The sequence below is a fragment of the Argiope bruennichi genome, chromosome 3, assembly GCF_947563725.1.
Source record: "Argiope bruennichi chromosome 3, qqArgBrue1.1, whole genome shotgun sequence".
In the NCBI taxonomy this organism is placed as follows: Eukaryota; Metazoa; Arthropoda; class Arachnida; order Araneae; family Araneidae; genus Argiope; species Argiope bruennichi.
In genome coordinates this window covers 143,678,434-143,695,470 of record NC_079153.1, presented here as the reverse complement: position 1 = coordinate 143,695,470, position 17,037 = coordinate 143,678,434, and the positions used below count along the sequence as shown (strand labels likewise).

Sequence of the window (17,037 nt, the reverse complement as noted above, 5' to 3'; positions counted from 1 at the left end):
TTTTTAATAAAAATAATAATTAAACTAATTTTATACCGTTAAAATACATCGAACTAAACCTCCACTGTTTCGTGGGAGTGTTTAGTATATTGACCTATCGCAAAGAAGAGATTGTTACCATTAATATCTTTGCTAAGAAATTCAGAAGCCCTAGGTAGGTCCAAGAGGAAAAATTCATTCCTCCAAAATAATTTCAAAGATGGGCCTTTGAAGAGTGTTTCTTTCGGTGCCCCAGCGAAACGAACCTACTTCGTTACCCAATTCTCACTCGCACTCGTCAAGAGGCACCATTTTTTTCCACGCAGGTAATACGCTCGATTCTGAAAAAAATACTCAAAGAAAGTTAAAATAGTGTTATATAAAATAGTGTAATTTCTTTATTTATAATATAGGTTTTTACAAGAAAATTTTCTCAAGACATCTATTTTTGGCCGTGCTTCAAAATTTGGCGAAAAGGAGACACAGCATTATCGTTAAAAGAATTTATAGACTACATAATTACTGCCTTGTTAGGGTGGTATTTATTAATGTACGATGCAATAATTCGCCCCGTTTTCAGCATCTCCCTAATTTCACTGCAAGGTTGCGTCTATTATGTCTTCTTCTCCTGACCAAATCTCCAGCGCAGCTTTTTACTGTGATACAGAATGCAGTTCTTCGGTAGTTCTGGCTATGCTCTCTGGCCTCAAAATATTGGAGAGAGACAGAATCTCGTCGATCGAAAGTCCACAAGCACTTGCTCAAATCCCTCGGAGTCGCTTTTGAAAACTCTATCCTATCAAAACTTTCTCCATGTGGATATAAGGGCTCTCTTCAAATAAGCATTCTACACAGACTTATACAAGCCAGTCCAGCATATGGTGACTCTTCTGTGAAATGTCGCTCTTCAAGCGAGTCTCCCCCCCCCCTCTCTTACATTTTGTTTTACTCGTTAAACAAGGTTTTTGATGTTACAAGTGTGATACTTGCAAGTTCCTGCTTAGGTGCTAACAAAAGCAATAATTTTTTAAATCTACGTATTGCTTGGTTTGCAATGTTCCTAAAATTCAGGTAGTTTTATTTGTTCCTTTTCTGTTATGATACTCATGTTTAACGATATTGAGCTCTTTATAAAATTTGACCCAAAGAAAATTATTGAAAAGAATAATTTATTTGAACAAAGAAATTGTTCTCCTTGCTTAACGTTGTCATAAAATATTGTTTTCATAGAATTTTTCTTCTCCTTTCTTCTTGTTTATTTTAACTGCAAATGCAAATAAACAAAATCTATGTAAAAAGAAAGGGATTTCAAGAATAAGTTCAACTATTACTGTTAATTTTTAATACACTAAATATAACATCCATTAATTGTTAAAAGGTCATCATTGATCAAATTTGTCTAGCCCTGAAATATTTGTGGCATAACGCTGTTTGTTCAGTATTTGATCGTGATCTCTATGAAATCGTTAGCAGTAAGTGCTGCTTAACACATTACAAACTGTACAATAGATCTGCAGACTTGTAGACATTTCTTTAACAAGAAGTTTCATTTTGGTATTAAATATGTATGTGAATTAGTCACCTTGAAGAGAAGTTACTCTCCACTTGAACAGGAGAGAAGCAAGGGTAATTCCTACCCCGAAACCACACCCCACCGAGGCACATCTCGTAAGGGAACTTCTTGTTGGCGTCCATGTTTTTGATTTCGACGATGACAGGGGCCAGAGACCCAGGTTCGAGAGACACCTCCAGATCCACGACTACAGGACTGCCAGCAGCTATGGCTTTGCCGGGATAAGCAGCTTTGAAGGCCAAAGCCTTTGGTTCTTTGGCACTCTGAAATAATGAATAACATGTCATTTATTGTGGCGATGATTACTCCATTTTTTTCCTTCTGTTTCTTATTTTTGCTGCTTTCCTCTCCACCTATCATTTGGTAGACAGCGAAAAAATTTTGAAAAAGAAAAATCCTTCGTTGTTCGTTAATTTCTTCAATTTGAATAAGAGCAATTCGCAAAATCAGTTGAAAAAGAAATTAAAAAATTCAGAAATTTTTCATAAATATATGTAAGCCAAACATATAAATATTATAAGCAGAATTCAAATTATAAACCGAAAATATCAAAAAGTCGCTTAAAATTAAATTCTTTGTGATAAAAAAAAAAAAAAAGATATGTTAACATTGTATGTAACGAATAATTCAAATTTGATGCATGGCAAACTTGCTTTTTTTAAGATGTATAAAAGTTTTAAATGCCATTATTCTAATTTCTTGAATTAGTCAAACACAGCGCGCCGAAAGACGCTGGATCACGCTCATTGACTAAGGAGCGTGATTTAGATGCACTATTCGATGAAATGCCTCCTTCTCTTCTGCATTTAAGAAACAGTGGAGAAGGTGTTAGACAGAATCACAGGCCGTTGGTTGGTTTTGTGGTGCTCATCCAAGCAAAAGCCACACTGCACCCACCTTCATGTGACATGGAGGCGAGCGTCCCTTTCCAAGAAAAAATATGTTTGTTATAAATTCAGTCTTAAATCGATATTCATATAAATTATTTTTGATCACAAATTACTGTTAATTTAGTATTATTCTTACAAATTAGTAATTTAGTTAATGATTTTTTCATTACCTTTTTTAAAAAATTCGATTGCAGGTTTTAAATGAACATCTATTGAACTGTATAAATGTTTATAAATTTGGGTTATAAAATGTTAAATGAACCATTATTACCACTTTCACTGTCTGATACTTTTAAATAATATTGTTGAGTCTTAATCATCATTAATCCCACGAAGAAGATGGCATGATCTGGTTTTTATCTTTTAATGGCGAGGAAAACCGTTTCTTTGTTAAATGTATCGGCGCACTTACGAAGGACATGTCTGAAGTGTCTGCGGTTAAGTCGACTTGGATGGTGGCTTTTCCTTGCCGCTTGCCGCCTCCGAAGGTCACTCTCCATTCCAATTCTGTGGTGGCTTTCTTGCAGGTGGGACTGATACGAACCAGAGCAATGGCCACCAGACGGTCATGTTCGATATCAGAACGGAAACCTAGAAGCGAATGAAATATATTAGATAACTGTATTTAACTAAAGTTTTTTTTAGTATAAAAAAAAGGGGGATTCTTCTTTGAATTAAAAGAAATCAATTTGTAAGATGGTGACTGAAACCTTACATGAAAAAGGAAAGCAATTATTGCACGTTTATTTTCATCAGGTCTTCTGCAATATTTCAAAAAATGTTTTATGATTTTTTTTTCTGAAGAGGGGAGCTTACATAATATATATTTATATGATCATTATAAAAAAAGGAGAGAAAAGAATTCAATCAGTAGTTGGTATTAAAGGTTTTCTAGAAAATCTGTGAGTGAGCAAGAAAAACATAAACAAATTATGGTATAAAAGATTGTAACAATATAATAAGTATATTTAGAATATTATAACATTATTAAATATAATTTATTATTATTATTATTATTATCAATGGAGTTTATCTAAATTTCGTTGTAATAGGATGCTTTAAATAAATCTAATGATAGCGAAATTTACAAATAGGTCTTTATCTTTCAGACTGCTCAGCGTTTGTAATTAGAAATAATTTAAAAAAAAGAATGGGATACATTTAATCAAAAGTTTTACAAATAATTATTTAATTAGATCTTAAGATTAATAAATAAAATAGTAATTGTGCAAATATAACAAATAAATAAAAATAATTAAAAATAGTTGAGACTTATTTCCTAAAAATGTTTTAAATAATTGTTTTCAATGAGTTCCTTTTCCGCTAATTAGCCTTTTTTCTAAATTTTTTTTTTTTTTTTTTCATCTTTGAAGTCGGTAAAAATTTTTTGACTGAAATGGAGACGAGAAAACTTTTTCCCCCAAAAGAGGTGCGAGTGAAAAAAAAGTTTAAGAAGCATTATGCTGAACATATACTGCAAATCTCCATTGTGACTCATCCGGTGCTTTTGTATTAGCTGCATTCCAGCTATTAAACGTTTAAGATAACAAACATATTAGCCTATTAACTACATTTGGCAATGACATGCAGTGAATCCAAAAGTTCAATGGCATGGTTAGGCCAAAAGTTCATTAATGAAATGCAGTTAAAAACAAGTACCGCTCACCCTTTGATACATGACCAAATTTACAGAGTTTCCTAAAAAATTTAGTAACAGTGATGAAAAGAACAAAATTAATATATTTCTTTTCCAAATCAATAGAACTGCACCTTTCCCTGCCTCATTCTTCCTTTCATACTTAACTGAATTTGAAAGTGAATATATTTTAATTCAAGCATTGGGCAAAGTAATCCATACCTATATTAGAGAGAGCTGAAAAATTCAATCCCGCCACTTTGTTGCCATCTAACGGGTTTTCGTGCGGAAAATAGAAGGGTTCTGTATCCAAGTCTATGCATGGCAGATTCCGGCCAAAGGACTTCACCTTCAAACCGCAAAGACTAATGTCTTTGGTCACTCCCTCCACTTCTATGGTCATGGCAGTGATCGTCTGAATCTTAGTGTCTACCCAAATTTCCACTTCAGCCAGATGTCCGGGAACTATTTTCTTTTCCTCGTTATAGTGCGCAGACGCTTCAGGCCATTGAAACTGTAAAATAAAATTAGGTTTGCATTATGAACAGCAGAAACCATCATTTAGAGGACGTTCGCATATTGGTGGGAACTCCATTCAGGATGCAACATGTTATAAAATGATCTGACTTGAATTGTACTACGGTGAGATAAAGATTTCGTGTGAATAACATTGAACCGATTAAATTATTTGCAGTTTTATTATAATAATCGTTAAAAAATATATAATTTTTTTAATGCATCATCTGCCTGGTACGTTTAAGATCATCTGCGTCCACTTGGTTGATAATACTTAACCAATATCTATCTTACTCATTCTGATTTTCTAAAAAACGAATACATAGATGGCAGTGACTGTTTCAAAGATTGTTCTCAAACTACCGTCTTAAAATATCTAAAAATGAGATATACTGAAATTATCTATCTTATTTGAATGTTTCAAAAAGATTTTCAATTCATTCTTGGAACTAAAACTTTATTGTAATTTACAATAAATTGCCCGCTACTATCTATTTAATTTTTTTTTCTGTCCAAAAATAAGAATGGAAGGCAAAATATTCAATGCTTTTAATGCTTCAGGATGAGGTAACATAGAAAGAACGGCGCGATTAAAGGTTCTCTTAACAAATGAATTTATTCGTACGGTCAGAGGTTGTCAGTATAGAACAAATGGGAGATATTTTGTAATAATAATTAAAAGTAGCATTTTTTATGGTTCATTTGGTTTTGAAATTTAGGCATAGATGCTTGTTGGTAGTCAAGAGTTTTTGGTTACGTTCTTTAAAACAAATTAGCCTGTTTTGCTTGCACATTTATTTTGCATTCATTAGAAACGTTGGTTTTATCACATGTTTTAATTTAAAAAGATTAATATCTAATGGTAGTCAAATGATGAATAAATGATGATATTAAGCCATAAAAGTTACTAAATTTTTAAACTTTAGATTTGGAAATTTTTGGAATTGCCGCCTAGGGTTCGAGGCTATCTCCTTCCCGGATAATTTAGGCTTGGCAGAAGATGGTCCCTGTGCTGGAGGAAATTTGCGAATGCTGTCCAGTGAAGGCATAGGTGGGTGAGTGGGGGAAATCTCTCGTCCAATGGGATGGTTTGGTCCTGGTGGAGAGGTGAAGTAGGTGAAGTCATGGTGTGCCGTGTGCACTCCGGAGAAAAGTGTAGCTTTTTAGGTTGTGGGGTTTTAGGCTTCGCCTAAACTATTGTTCGGGAGTGACTAATAGGAAGTTAGGCTATTGCTTGTGGGGCGTTGCTGATACATGAAAACTTTGAACTTTAGATGCCATTATTGTGTGATAATAATATTTCGTGGCCTTTTAATTTTAATATCGGCAGTATATTTATTTATATTCACGAGGGCTTCATTTTCGTTACTATCCATTTCTATCTTTTTTTTTTTTTTTTTACTATCCAAATTTTTAAACCTTCGCAAAATTTCGAAATTCAACCCATAAAATTAGAACAGTTTTTTTATAAGCAGCAGAAGATTTTTTCTTACCCCATGTAACATAAAATGCTATGCGCTATTGTACAATATTGTTGGATGCGGTACAATATCTTAAAGTAATGTACGTTGCTGAATGATTGTGAATGTCATTTCTATAGTATGCAACAACCATGAACTTCTGAGAGTCTGATTAGTTTTTATACTTTACCTCTTCCAGGGGCGGCGGTGAGCTCTTTTTCATAGTGTAATTGGCCATCGCACTCCAGATAGTGTTGGTGGAGATCAGCAGACCCGAGCTAATGGGATACTGCTCATCCTCCTTGATGATCACTCCTTCGGGTAGTTCTACAACTACAGACACTCGAGCGAAGTTCTTTCCCTCCACGGGTAGAGCGCCGACATCTCCCAACATTATACTTGTCATGTCCGGCTTCGGACGATTCTTATCTCTGTGGATAAAAATATTCTTGTAAATAGATGATACCACAACCTTAAAAGTAAAAGAGCTTAAGATCTTGCTGGGTTTACCATGCGTCTCTGACAGTTTCCAAGGCACCCCCCCCCCAATATTTTTGCTACTGCTTAATACCTCTTATAGTTTTACCTGAAAGACATTCCTGTAATTTTTTTTTTCAATAACGATTCAGCAAACTTTTGTAACTTTGTAAATATCAGAAATAAATATGCTAAATTCTGGAAAAATAATACTTTAATGAACCATAATAATGAAAAATGTTTTACTAAATTCCAAAATTTCACATACTTGCCAGATATGCTGTAGAATCGAATTTAAAACTGAATCCCTTTTGTCCCGAGATTGAAATCTTACCATCAGGCCGCCAAAACTCTGAACAAAAAAATGCAGTATCAGTTATCTTTGGTACTTACGTTTTGGAATATTTAGTGAAATTTGCATTGACTTCGTCCTGGTGCATGCGCAAACAGGGCACATTCCTGCCGACGTCACTTAGCTCCGCTCTGCAGACATGCACGGCTGGCAAGGGAGGGTTGTTCTCGCCAGAAGCTTCCATGAAGACCTCCGCGTAGCCCTGACCTCTAGGCACAAACATGGTGATGTTGAGCACGATGGCACCTCCAACGTACAGGTAAGGCCAGTCCACCCCATTTTCAACCACCATAAGTGGAGCTTCGTAATCACCCTGGAGGAGAATGTTAATCAATGACATGTACAGTCATGGATATTTTATCGTGAAAACCAGTCAAGAGAAACTATAATAAACTGAATCTATAATTACCCAAACTTCAATTTTAAATTTTGAAAAGTTAACAGATATTTTCAAATTTACATATAAAATACGTAAGTAATATTTAACTACGATACCACAATTGAAGAATTTTCACTTTTCTGAAAATCAAAATTTCTGTTCCTTCTGCAGATTAAATAATTCAATTAAAATCATTAAATGAAGATTTTTATAATGAGAATTTTTTCTGTGGTTTCAGTTGCTCTTATTACGGACAAAATTTCTAATAATAATATATCGTTAGCACGTTAAGCGTCACATCAGTCACCGGTGACTAACTAGTTAAATTTTCCGCATATACACTGATACTAATATCGTCTATCACGGTATCAATATCAGTGGTAAATATTTCATAGTTCACAACAAAGCAATCTGATATAAGTAGATTATTTAAAGGATTCTGAAGATGGTTTTTCCCTTCAGTAATATCTATAGATGCAATTGCATAAATCTTCAGTAATATCTATAGATACAATTCCATCTTGAATATTAATACGGAAACCTAATTTCTAAGTGCACTACTTTCCCATTATCAGAAGAAGAATAAATAAACTGCAGAAATTTCGATCCAACTTACCTTCTTTTTGATTTCTAGTCCGGGCACCTTGACATCGTGTTCCGGCTTTCCTTGCGTTCCGACTCTGACTGTCGGCGTGAGCCTCGTGCTCTCCTTGTTGACCGGAAGGGCGCTCACCTTCATTACGAGATGGACGTAGATCATGGAGTCGTTGTAGATGGACGGTGTCCGCTGCAGGGCAGACGAAAACCGTGGATCATTACGGTTACTGCACAAAAACCGTTTATGCTGATTTCACAGAGACAGGTTTTTTTTTCACTTTTGGACATCGATTTCTTTAGTTCAAAAAATATTTTGATATCAAATGTTTTTTATCATCTGAGAATTTATAGGATTGAGAATGAGAAAATCATGAAAATAATCTTGATGATAATATATTTTCATGTAAAGAGAAGGATGAGAACATTCCCCTGAATTATCCACAAAGTAATAATAAGGAATATGCGAGTGTTAAGAGCTGACTTAATTATCAGTTTTGAGAACTAATATTTGATAATTTTTTTTCTTTCTCTAGACTAAATTCCTTTTTATTTTTAAAAAGTAATATTTAATTTTTTTTTTCTGTTTTATGCACGCATGGCCATCAAATTCCGACCCTAATCAGGACAAATAGTGTATATTTTCTTAACTATTTTATTTTATTAAATATTCAAGTATTCAATATAAAGCTATCTAAAAGCATTTAATTAAACTGTGTTATGTACACATGCTTAGTTCTAAATTTTAGTTGCACGAAAGAAGACAAAGCATAGAATTTCTCAGCAGAAAATCATGGAGCTTAATTACCATATTGCATACATGCAGACGGTAACAATCCATTGCCAAGTGTTTTACAGCAGACGAGATTTTATTATGTTAACCATCAGCCTTTCGTGACCAGCTTGTTCGCTCAGACGACTGCTTATTTCTGATTGTCAAATTTTTAATGCATTTATTAAAATATCACTTTGTTATTTAATAACACTTAAGTGTATGAATTAAATGGAATGAGTCTACAGAAAATGACTGCTCTGCCAAATTAAAACGTTTATATATTATCTTTAAAGTGTATATAGTTATTTCAATGAATTCTTGGTTATTTAATGAAATAATGGATTTTATGCTATAACATGGCGGTTCCTGCTTGGTGATGGTTTTAGTATAATTTCTCGTTGGATTAAATGTTTTGTTTAACGTCTAAAATTGATTTCGTTTATATTTCTTCCCTCAAACTGGATGAAGTTTCCAGTGACTTTTTCGAACATTCCTAATAATAGTTTGCTAATTGTTAATTTGCTAAGTGAAACGTTTAATTTAGTGCAATTGTTAATTTAGCATTATATATATATATTGTTGAAGGAATATAGTGTTTCAAATCAGTAATAAATCTAATCTCAATCAAAACTATGAAAATTTATTTTTACATAATCATTTTAATCAAGTCCCAGACAAAAAAATATTGACGACATTTATAATGAAACCAGATAATTAGCTAAACCTTTAATCCGAGAACTTTGTAATGCCGCACATGTTGTAAATTGCTCAAAATTTTATTTTCATGCGTTTTTTATATATTTTCAATAGTTAAAGAGGCGAATTCATTTGAAGTATTTGAATTTTTGGAAACATCATCTCACCTGGCCTGTAATGTGGATTCTGTTGAATCTGAAGATAAATTTACCGTCAGTTATTTCGGGATCGATAAAGGTGGTGTTGAGATAGGGCACATCGAAACTGTCTTTGTAGTTCCACAATCGAGCCGAGCAAGCCTCGAGTCTAGGAATACCTTTGTAGCGTTGGACGTCCACTTCTAGTACGTAATCTGCGAATCCATTATTGGTGAGATTGGACCAGAGAGTATACATGGCCATATCTCCAACGCCTACATCTGGAGTGGTCAAGTCGCCGTAAGTGGACCGTATATCGATCATCTGAAATACAAAAAGTAATAATAGAAATTAAGGCAATGATTTTTTTTACTAATGTATCCAATTTTTGTATTCATTGTCATATTAAAACTCCACAAAAAAAGTGGTTTTAAAATGCAAAATTAAGTTCAGAAATCTAAATTTGCAAAAGGATTCTAGAAGAAAAATACAAAAGAAATTAAATAAATTACTCTAGATATAAAATAGTGAATATCATGGCTTAAAATTTAATAAAATGAGATTAGTATATAAAGATCTTGCTCTTGTGAATGAATGTTCTGAATTTGCTTGTTCAATAATCTTGAATACATGCCCAGAGAAATTTTTCTATGTCGTCTGCTCTTATCTCGGCTGAGGTGAATGCAGTAGGAAAGTCAGACTAAATGAACAAGCATGTAGTCGTCAGCATCTTTGATTACTTGTGTTTCGGACAAATATGACTAATGGCATCAATTATAAGGATCATTCTTGAAATATTTGCCTTTTTCCTCATTCTAAAGATTTTTCTCTTCTCCTCTTTAAAAAAAATTGTCCTTGTCTGAGACCATTAATAGTAGAATCATTTGTAAAATTGAACTAAATCAATTTTCGCTGCTTTGAAACAAATTCGATGCTATCATTGAATGAATTTTGGGATTTTTAAATGAATCATAACCATGCATTTTACATTTTCCATTACAATAATTAATGAATTATAATTATTTTGCATTTTGAAAATTTCTTTCCATTATGCTTTAAAATAAAAGACTTGTAAAATTTCAGCAAGCAAGCAGGAAAAAGTGCTCTACTAGTATTTAGTTTTATTTTATTCTTTAGATACAACTTCTCTACTCAAATAGTTTCATATCGGTACGTGGACACAACTCACCTTATCTGCGTCTTTCCGAGCTACCAACTTCACTGCAGTTTCTTGAGAGTACAGGATTTCCCTCCCAACTATTATTTTGGTCGTGAAGCTCACTTCTTTGTCTAGATGCGTCTCGTTGTTTAAGGCGTAGATGGCGAAAGTCACATTTATCACGTTGCCGTCCTCCCTCGGCTCGCCGTGATTGCCTGGAAAGAAATAAACAAGATGCTGTTAACGTGTTAAACGCAATTGTGCGGGCTAGTAATGTCACTGTTTTACTCTGGGCTCTGATGTTACGTTATTATTTCACCCTCAGTCGATTCCAAAATTAAATCCGCGCAGCCCTTTTCTAATAATATATCACATTTAAGATCATTCACCGTTTTCAAAATTCAATTGTAATGCCATTACCGCCAAATATCGCTCAACAGGCAGTTCGCATAACGTGCAAAAGAAAATGCAAAGCAGTGACTTGCTTAATGAGCGATGTTTCGCAGAGCGAGTGACGAGGAGATACCGTGACATCACATGCTAGATTGACCAGTATGAATCTGTATTAAGCTCCTTTATACACAGACGGAAAAAAATCCCAACACCAAGAAAAAATTACTGTAGAGTAATGAAATTTGGACAATGTATTTGTCTAGTTAACATGATTAAATTCAAGATCACAGGTTAATTTAAGCTCAAGAAAATGCATTTCAATTGTGAAATGTTGTAACATTAATAACCGGTGTATCGTCCAGAATTTTGAATGTAAGCCTGAAAAAGTTCATGCATTGTGTCATACAGGTACCGAATGTCACTTTATGGTATGGAATTCTATGCTTGTTGTACTTGTTCTGTCAATACTGGGACGGTCAGTGCTGACTGTGGATGATGCTGGCGTTGTTTCCCAATGATATCCCATACGTGCTCACGTGGAACGCACGTTACAGGGCACCTGGCTCGGAGCTGCCTTTGAAGTAACCGATTTCTAACAGTTCATTATGTCACTGTGGTACCAACTGCAGCTGCAGAACCCGGTCTTCTTAAGGCAGTACCATCCCCTGACCACTGCTCCCAACAATCATTCACAATGGATACATTCAGGCCAAGTATTTCTGCAATATCACGGGAAGAAAATCCACCATGTTAATAATAGCTTCTTCGTCTTCTTAAAGGCATTCTTGGTTAACATCTACTCAATGCATCAGATTTCAAAGATAAATAACGCTCGCGAACTTTACAGCATGCATTTAAAGCAAGTCAGATATGTAAATTCTGAGTGGCGCTACTAGCGCCACACTTATGCAGTAAGCGCGAAATTTGAATCGATGTCATTTTTCAGATGTATAAACACGCCTACCAAATTTTGTTTATCTAGCACAAGTCCTTCTTGGTGATGGGATTTAAGCAAGTAGCTGTGGCGCAGTCTCCGCGTTTTATTTATATCCTAGATTATGGGACTAGAGGTAGATATAGCCAAACCGAAGAGTTTATGACGCTGTATTCTGTGTCACAGAATATCACGGAGGATATTTGGTCTGGAGAGGAAGAAATAGTAGACGCCACAGAGCAACAACTCTGTGAAATAAAGAGGATAGTAAAAGAAAGAGAAATTATTGCATTGTGTGTTAAGGAACATCATCCTAACAAAGCAATAGCTATACACGCTATTCATACATTTAACGATAAAGCTGTTTTTCATTTTCACCAAATTTTGAAATAGAGCCAGAGGCAAATGTTTTTAGACAATTTTCTTCCCAAAACAGCTTACATTACAAACAATAAATTACACTATTATAAATTTGCTTGAGTATTTTCTTTGCCTTTGAATTGGAATTGTTTACATGGATTCGCATGGAAAAAAATCCTTTCGCTTAACGCATTACGATTAAGATTCGCGGACGAATTATGCCCGTTAAGCGAAGTTCCATTGGATTTGAAAGAAAAATTATTAGCCATGCTGAGTTTTTTAAATATTATTTTAAAATAATAAGAAGAATATTTTCCAAGAACTTACTTTCTCTTATATTTTTCAGAATTTTTATCTATAAAATTTTTTTTTAACTTCCTTAAAAACTTCTTTTTAAAAATCATTACTTTATTAATTATAATAAATTCTTAAAGATCTTTTTTTAATTAGTACGATATTATTTTGATAGAGAAGTATTTTTTCAAATAAAAATGGCGTTTTCTATTGCGTTTATGTCGAAATTAGAATTTTAAATATCTGTTTTCTGGACTGTAATCTGAAAGCATTTTTCATGCATTATTCAAGATTTTTAAACCATCTAAGAGAAAAATTCGTGAACATATTGGAACCAAAAGCTAACTGAAATAACGGCTTTTAAATTTTACTCGTGGTTATTTTTTTAAACATTTTAAGCACGTTTTTTTTTCACAGTTAGTGTATTCATATAATTAATATTTATGTTGGTTAAATCATTTTTTTAAATTCCAAAATACATTTTAATATGATGTCATGTTTTTCCTCACTTCAATTATCTACCATCGTTCGCCAAGAGCGATAATCAGAATTTAATGTTAAAAAATAAAACGCCCACTAGTTCAAATAAATTGGTTAGAAATAATGCATATGCCATCTGAAGAAATACATATTAATTATGAAAGATTTACGACAAAATGCAGCTTAATCGTGCCCGTTGGCTTGTTCAGTTCATTTGGAGCTCATTCCTATAATCGATGTAATTAAATCCCGGAATTTCACGTACAGTTTGATGCAAGTATTCAAAAATTTTCTCTCTTAACGATTAAAAAAAATAAACGAACACGTTGCACGACATGGATTGAATTGTAAAGACTTTTGTGAATTATCAGCGTAAGGCATTGGATTTGTATGGTTAGGCCCTCAAACAGTCGTGTCTAAAATATAAATGGGTCTTTATTTTATTTTCGTGAGATGATTTCTTACCAACATTCGTCATGATTCCGAGATTCAGCCTTGCAGATGTATAAATCACATCGTCGTCCGAACCCTCTTTCGTTGTGTTATAGAAGTAGATGCTTTGAGGCACTGGATCATAGTTCGCATCAAAATCTGGAAAGTCAAAATAGCCATATTAAAGTACAAACCAGAATTAAAGTAGTCTTTAGCTTGAAGTGTTTCCGCTTACCCTTCAGAAACTCACGCGATCAAATATTTGTTAAAAAAACGGGAATGATCAATTATGAATTGATCATTCACAATAATGATATTTTGATTATTGTGAATGATTTTGAAGCTCTAGGACACACACACGCATCTTTATTAATAGAGATTTGAAAAAGAATTGTTTTTCGTAGTTATTATTACCTTTGACTCCTAGGTTTCCGACAGTCACTACCTCGGTCTCCTCTGGGGCGATAACTTCGAAAGTGAAGTTGTCCGATCTGACGGAGCAGTGGGCGATCAACACATAGACTCCGGCACTGTCCAAAGGAATCTCTTTCGGTCCCACGATGTCCACTTCTATCCTCTTCTCCTCCTTCAAAATGAAAAAAAAAAAAAAATGTAGGTTACATTCTCAATTTTTGCATCTTACTATCTTCAATAAATTGTCCAATTTCAGGATTTCAGTAATTTATAACAAGCCTTAATTATTTTATTTATTAATTAATTTTTTCTTACGTGTTCCCTAAGACGAAATTCTCTAGTCATTTGTTTACTGCCTGATGCACTGGATTTCTGAATTTTCGAACAGTGATGGGCAGTACAACGTTTTAATATTTTTAGAACACATTTTTCAATTAATTGCTTAGTTGAACTCAATTTTTTCTCCACATGAGAGGTTTGACTAATAGAACGATTGCTAAAAAATGAATTGTAAAATTCTCTAATGTTTATAATAATTAATAAGGAAATTTATTTGAAAAATAGATGAAATTTAAGTGTTGATTTACAGCGGCGCAGCGAGAGTAAGATGCCTGAGGCAGAATATAACTGTTCCGCCTCAGTCGTTGTCAGTGGTTTAACAATTATAAATGGCACCCGGGCATTTTTTCCCACCCTTTCATCCTATTTCATTTCAATAGATGATATCAACCCACTGATATTTTTGTTGCGATGGCACCCCATAAGACTTGCGTCGGAAGCCTCAACCCACACCTCTCTTTCGCCCGTTTGCGCTGTCACTGTTGATTAATAAGAAAGAATATAAGAAGCATTGATTAAAAAACCTTTTTGATCGATTTTTTTATCTATTATTTAGGATGAAAGATGAATCTAGCTTTTCTAGTGTTGGAATTAGCAAAGTACATTAAATTTCAGATGACTAAAAACAAATGGAATGGAAACCTCGGTGGAAATTAGTCTCTGATTGAATTTAAAGTGTAGTGTAGCTTCTTTTGGACTGTCTTGTATGTGAGATTCATCACTAAAAATAATGCCATTCAACTGCAATTTACATTTTTAAAACCATAGGGCATGAAAAAAAATCATATTATTGATCAAGTAAGTGAACTGTATTGTAAGTGACTCAGCGATAGGAGAAAGCAAGAAGTTCCTCCTACTATTCATTCAGCAAACTCAGTTGCTGGCTCAGTTCCTGTTACTGGTCAAGTTTGGGGCACAATCATTTTATGATGCCTTCTCCCACCCCCCTTGAAAACTTGACAGCTTTAATTCATCATCATTCATCTTTTAATCAGAAATCACTTACAGAGATCCGTTGGAGATGTCGAAACTTTCATGCACATTCCCTAATAAAGACGCTACCTCTCCCCCTCGTGGCATAAAAATTGTGAGCTTCAGGCAAGACAATGCAATGATGTGGGGTCCAACTGAGACTACTCAGTCTATTCGGTTAAAAGCCGGATTTCCGTCTAATAGCCCTATTAATCTCATTTGGTGATCCGAATAAACTTCAGGATTCAGCATGCAAGTGTCAGGACTCGGAGAATAGTATGTTGTTAAAACTGTCTTAAAAATTCGAAAAATATTGTGTGTGTATTAAAAACTTTCAGCCGTTTTTCCAAAAAAAAAAAAAAAGTTTGCATAGTGAAAATTAATTAAATCTAGTAACCTAAAGCTTAATTTTTTTTTTTTGATAAATAGCACTATTTTTAACAAGATTACGAAAGGTAAAAAGAATGAAACTCATCATCATAACAACTTTATTAAGTTAAATTTATCTAAAAAAGAAAAAAAATCTGAAGTAATACGCTTTGTAGTGTTACTCACAGTGGAATTATGCACAGTAACTTCCGACTGCCCGACCCAGACGTACGTTTCTTTGTCGTATTCGGCTCCGGCAGTCACCAGATATTTGGTATCAAAGACGGTTCCGGGATTCTTGATCTGTGTCACCGAAAACGTCATGTACAGAGGAGCGGGATCCGCATTTGTGTTTTTCACTTCTCCGAAAGTGACGATCGCTCGGTCATACTGGAAAGCAATAATTTTTCATTATACTGAAAAGCGAAACTGTTAATGTAATATTTAATAACGTGGTTTTCGCACAAGATGCGAAAAAGAAACCTCTTTTGAGATTTTGATTAAAAATCACAACAATTGTCCCGATTTAACAGACAGGAGAATCGTGTTTGCACATAATACAATCAAGCAAACCGATATCAACATAGGCGTGCATTTCAACTCGTTGTTTATCCATATTGTATTCAATGTATAGGGATGATAACAAATTAGTAAAACATTTTTATATTAACTTGTTTATCCAATCTAACTCAGCAACTGTGCAAATAACATGAGCAGAGTTTTACACATCAGATTTTATGATTCGTGTGAGTGATTTCAAAATGTGTTGCGTGCAATACTCTAAAATTCAATATATTTTCCCTACTCACAAAATAGATTGTACGATATGTCCCCGATAATGTTCGATATATTCTGAATATCGGACATTATCATGAAAGCATCGTAACAATGTTGCCGGACATTTTGTGCCAGTGAAGTGGCACGCATCGCTAAAAAATTATATGAATAGAAAACGTGGAAATATTGCATCACGGTAATGAAAGATCTGCATACAGAATGCTGCAAAACACGTTTTTAATGCAGAAAAAAAAATGTCCTATTTCTGCAGCTACTCAATGAGTCCATGCGATGTCTTTTTCCCTTCCCTCATTAGAGGCCGAACTGCATGGATAACAATTTATATCGATTGATGAAGCCCAAATTGTGGAACAATTTCTCTTTAAAACTGTCTTAAAGCAAAGTTTACGAAGATCGTACTTATCAAATGGCAAGACTAAATTTAGTAATATAATCAGATACGAATAATTTTTGAAACAAATCTTTGTGAGTATAATTTTATAATTTTTTACAAATTCTGTTATTTACTTTTACGGTTTAAAAGCCCATGCTTTCATTATAAAGTGACAATCAAAAGAAAATAAACACCCATGACTGAAATAGATTTTTTTTTCAAATATATTACTAACTTTTAAATATTTAGCAGATAT

The 17,037-nt window shown here is 33.9% G+C and overlaps 1 protein-coding gene across 1 annotated transcript in view; it reads right to left on the bottom strand.

Annotated features, from left to right (window-relative positions):
• Positions 1 to 17,037, bottom strand: part of LOC129963350 (uncharacterized) — an 87,260-nt gene that overhangs the window by 28,682 nt on the left and 41,541 nt on the right. Inside the window, exons 7-17 of the mRNA XM_056077676.1 lie at positions 15,797 to 16,000; positions 13,931 to 14,102; positions 13,550 to 13,675; positions 10,654 to 10,838; positions 9,495 to 9,788; positions 7,879 to 8,049; positions 6,925 to 7,196; positions 6,245 to 6,485; positions 4,301 to 4,592; positions 2,855 to 3,033; positions 1,562 to 1,815 (exon numbers count right to left, since the gene is read on the bottom strand). Of these exons, the coding sequence (XP_055933651.1) occupies positions 1,562 to 1,815; positions 2,855 to 3,033; positions 4,301 to 4,592; positions 6,245 to 6,485; positions 6,925 to 7,196; positions 7,879 to 8,049; positions 9,495 to 9,788; positions 10,654 to 10,838; positions 13,550 to 13,675; positions 13,931 to 14,102; positions 15,797 to 16,000 (2,390 nt within the window). The remainder of the gene's footprint in view (positions 1 to 1,561; positions 1,816 to 2,854; positions 3,034 to 4,300; positions 4,593 to 6,244; positions 6,486 to 6,924; positions 7,197 to 7,878; positions 8,050 to 9,494; positions 9,789 to 10,653; positions 10,839 to 13,549; positions 13,676 to 13,930; positions 14,103 to 15,796; positions 16,001 to 17,037) is intronic.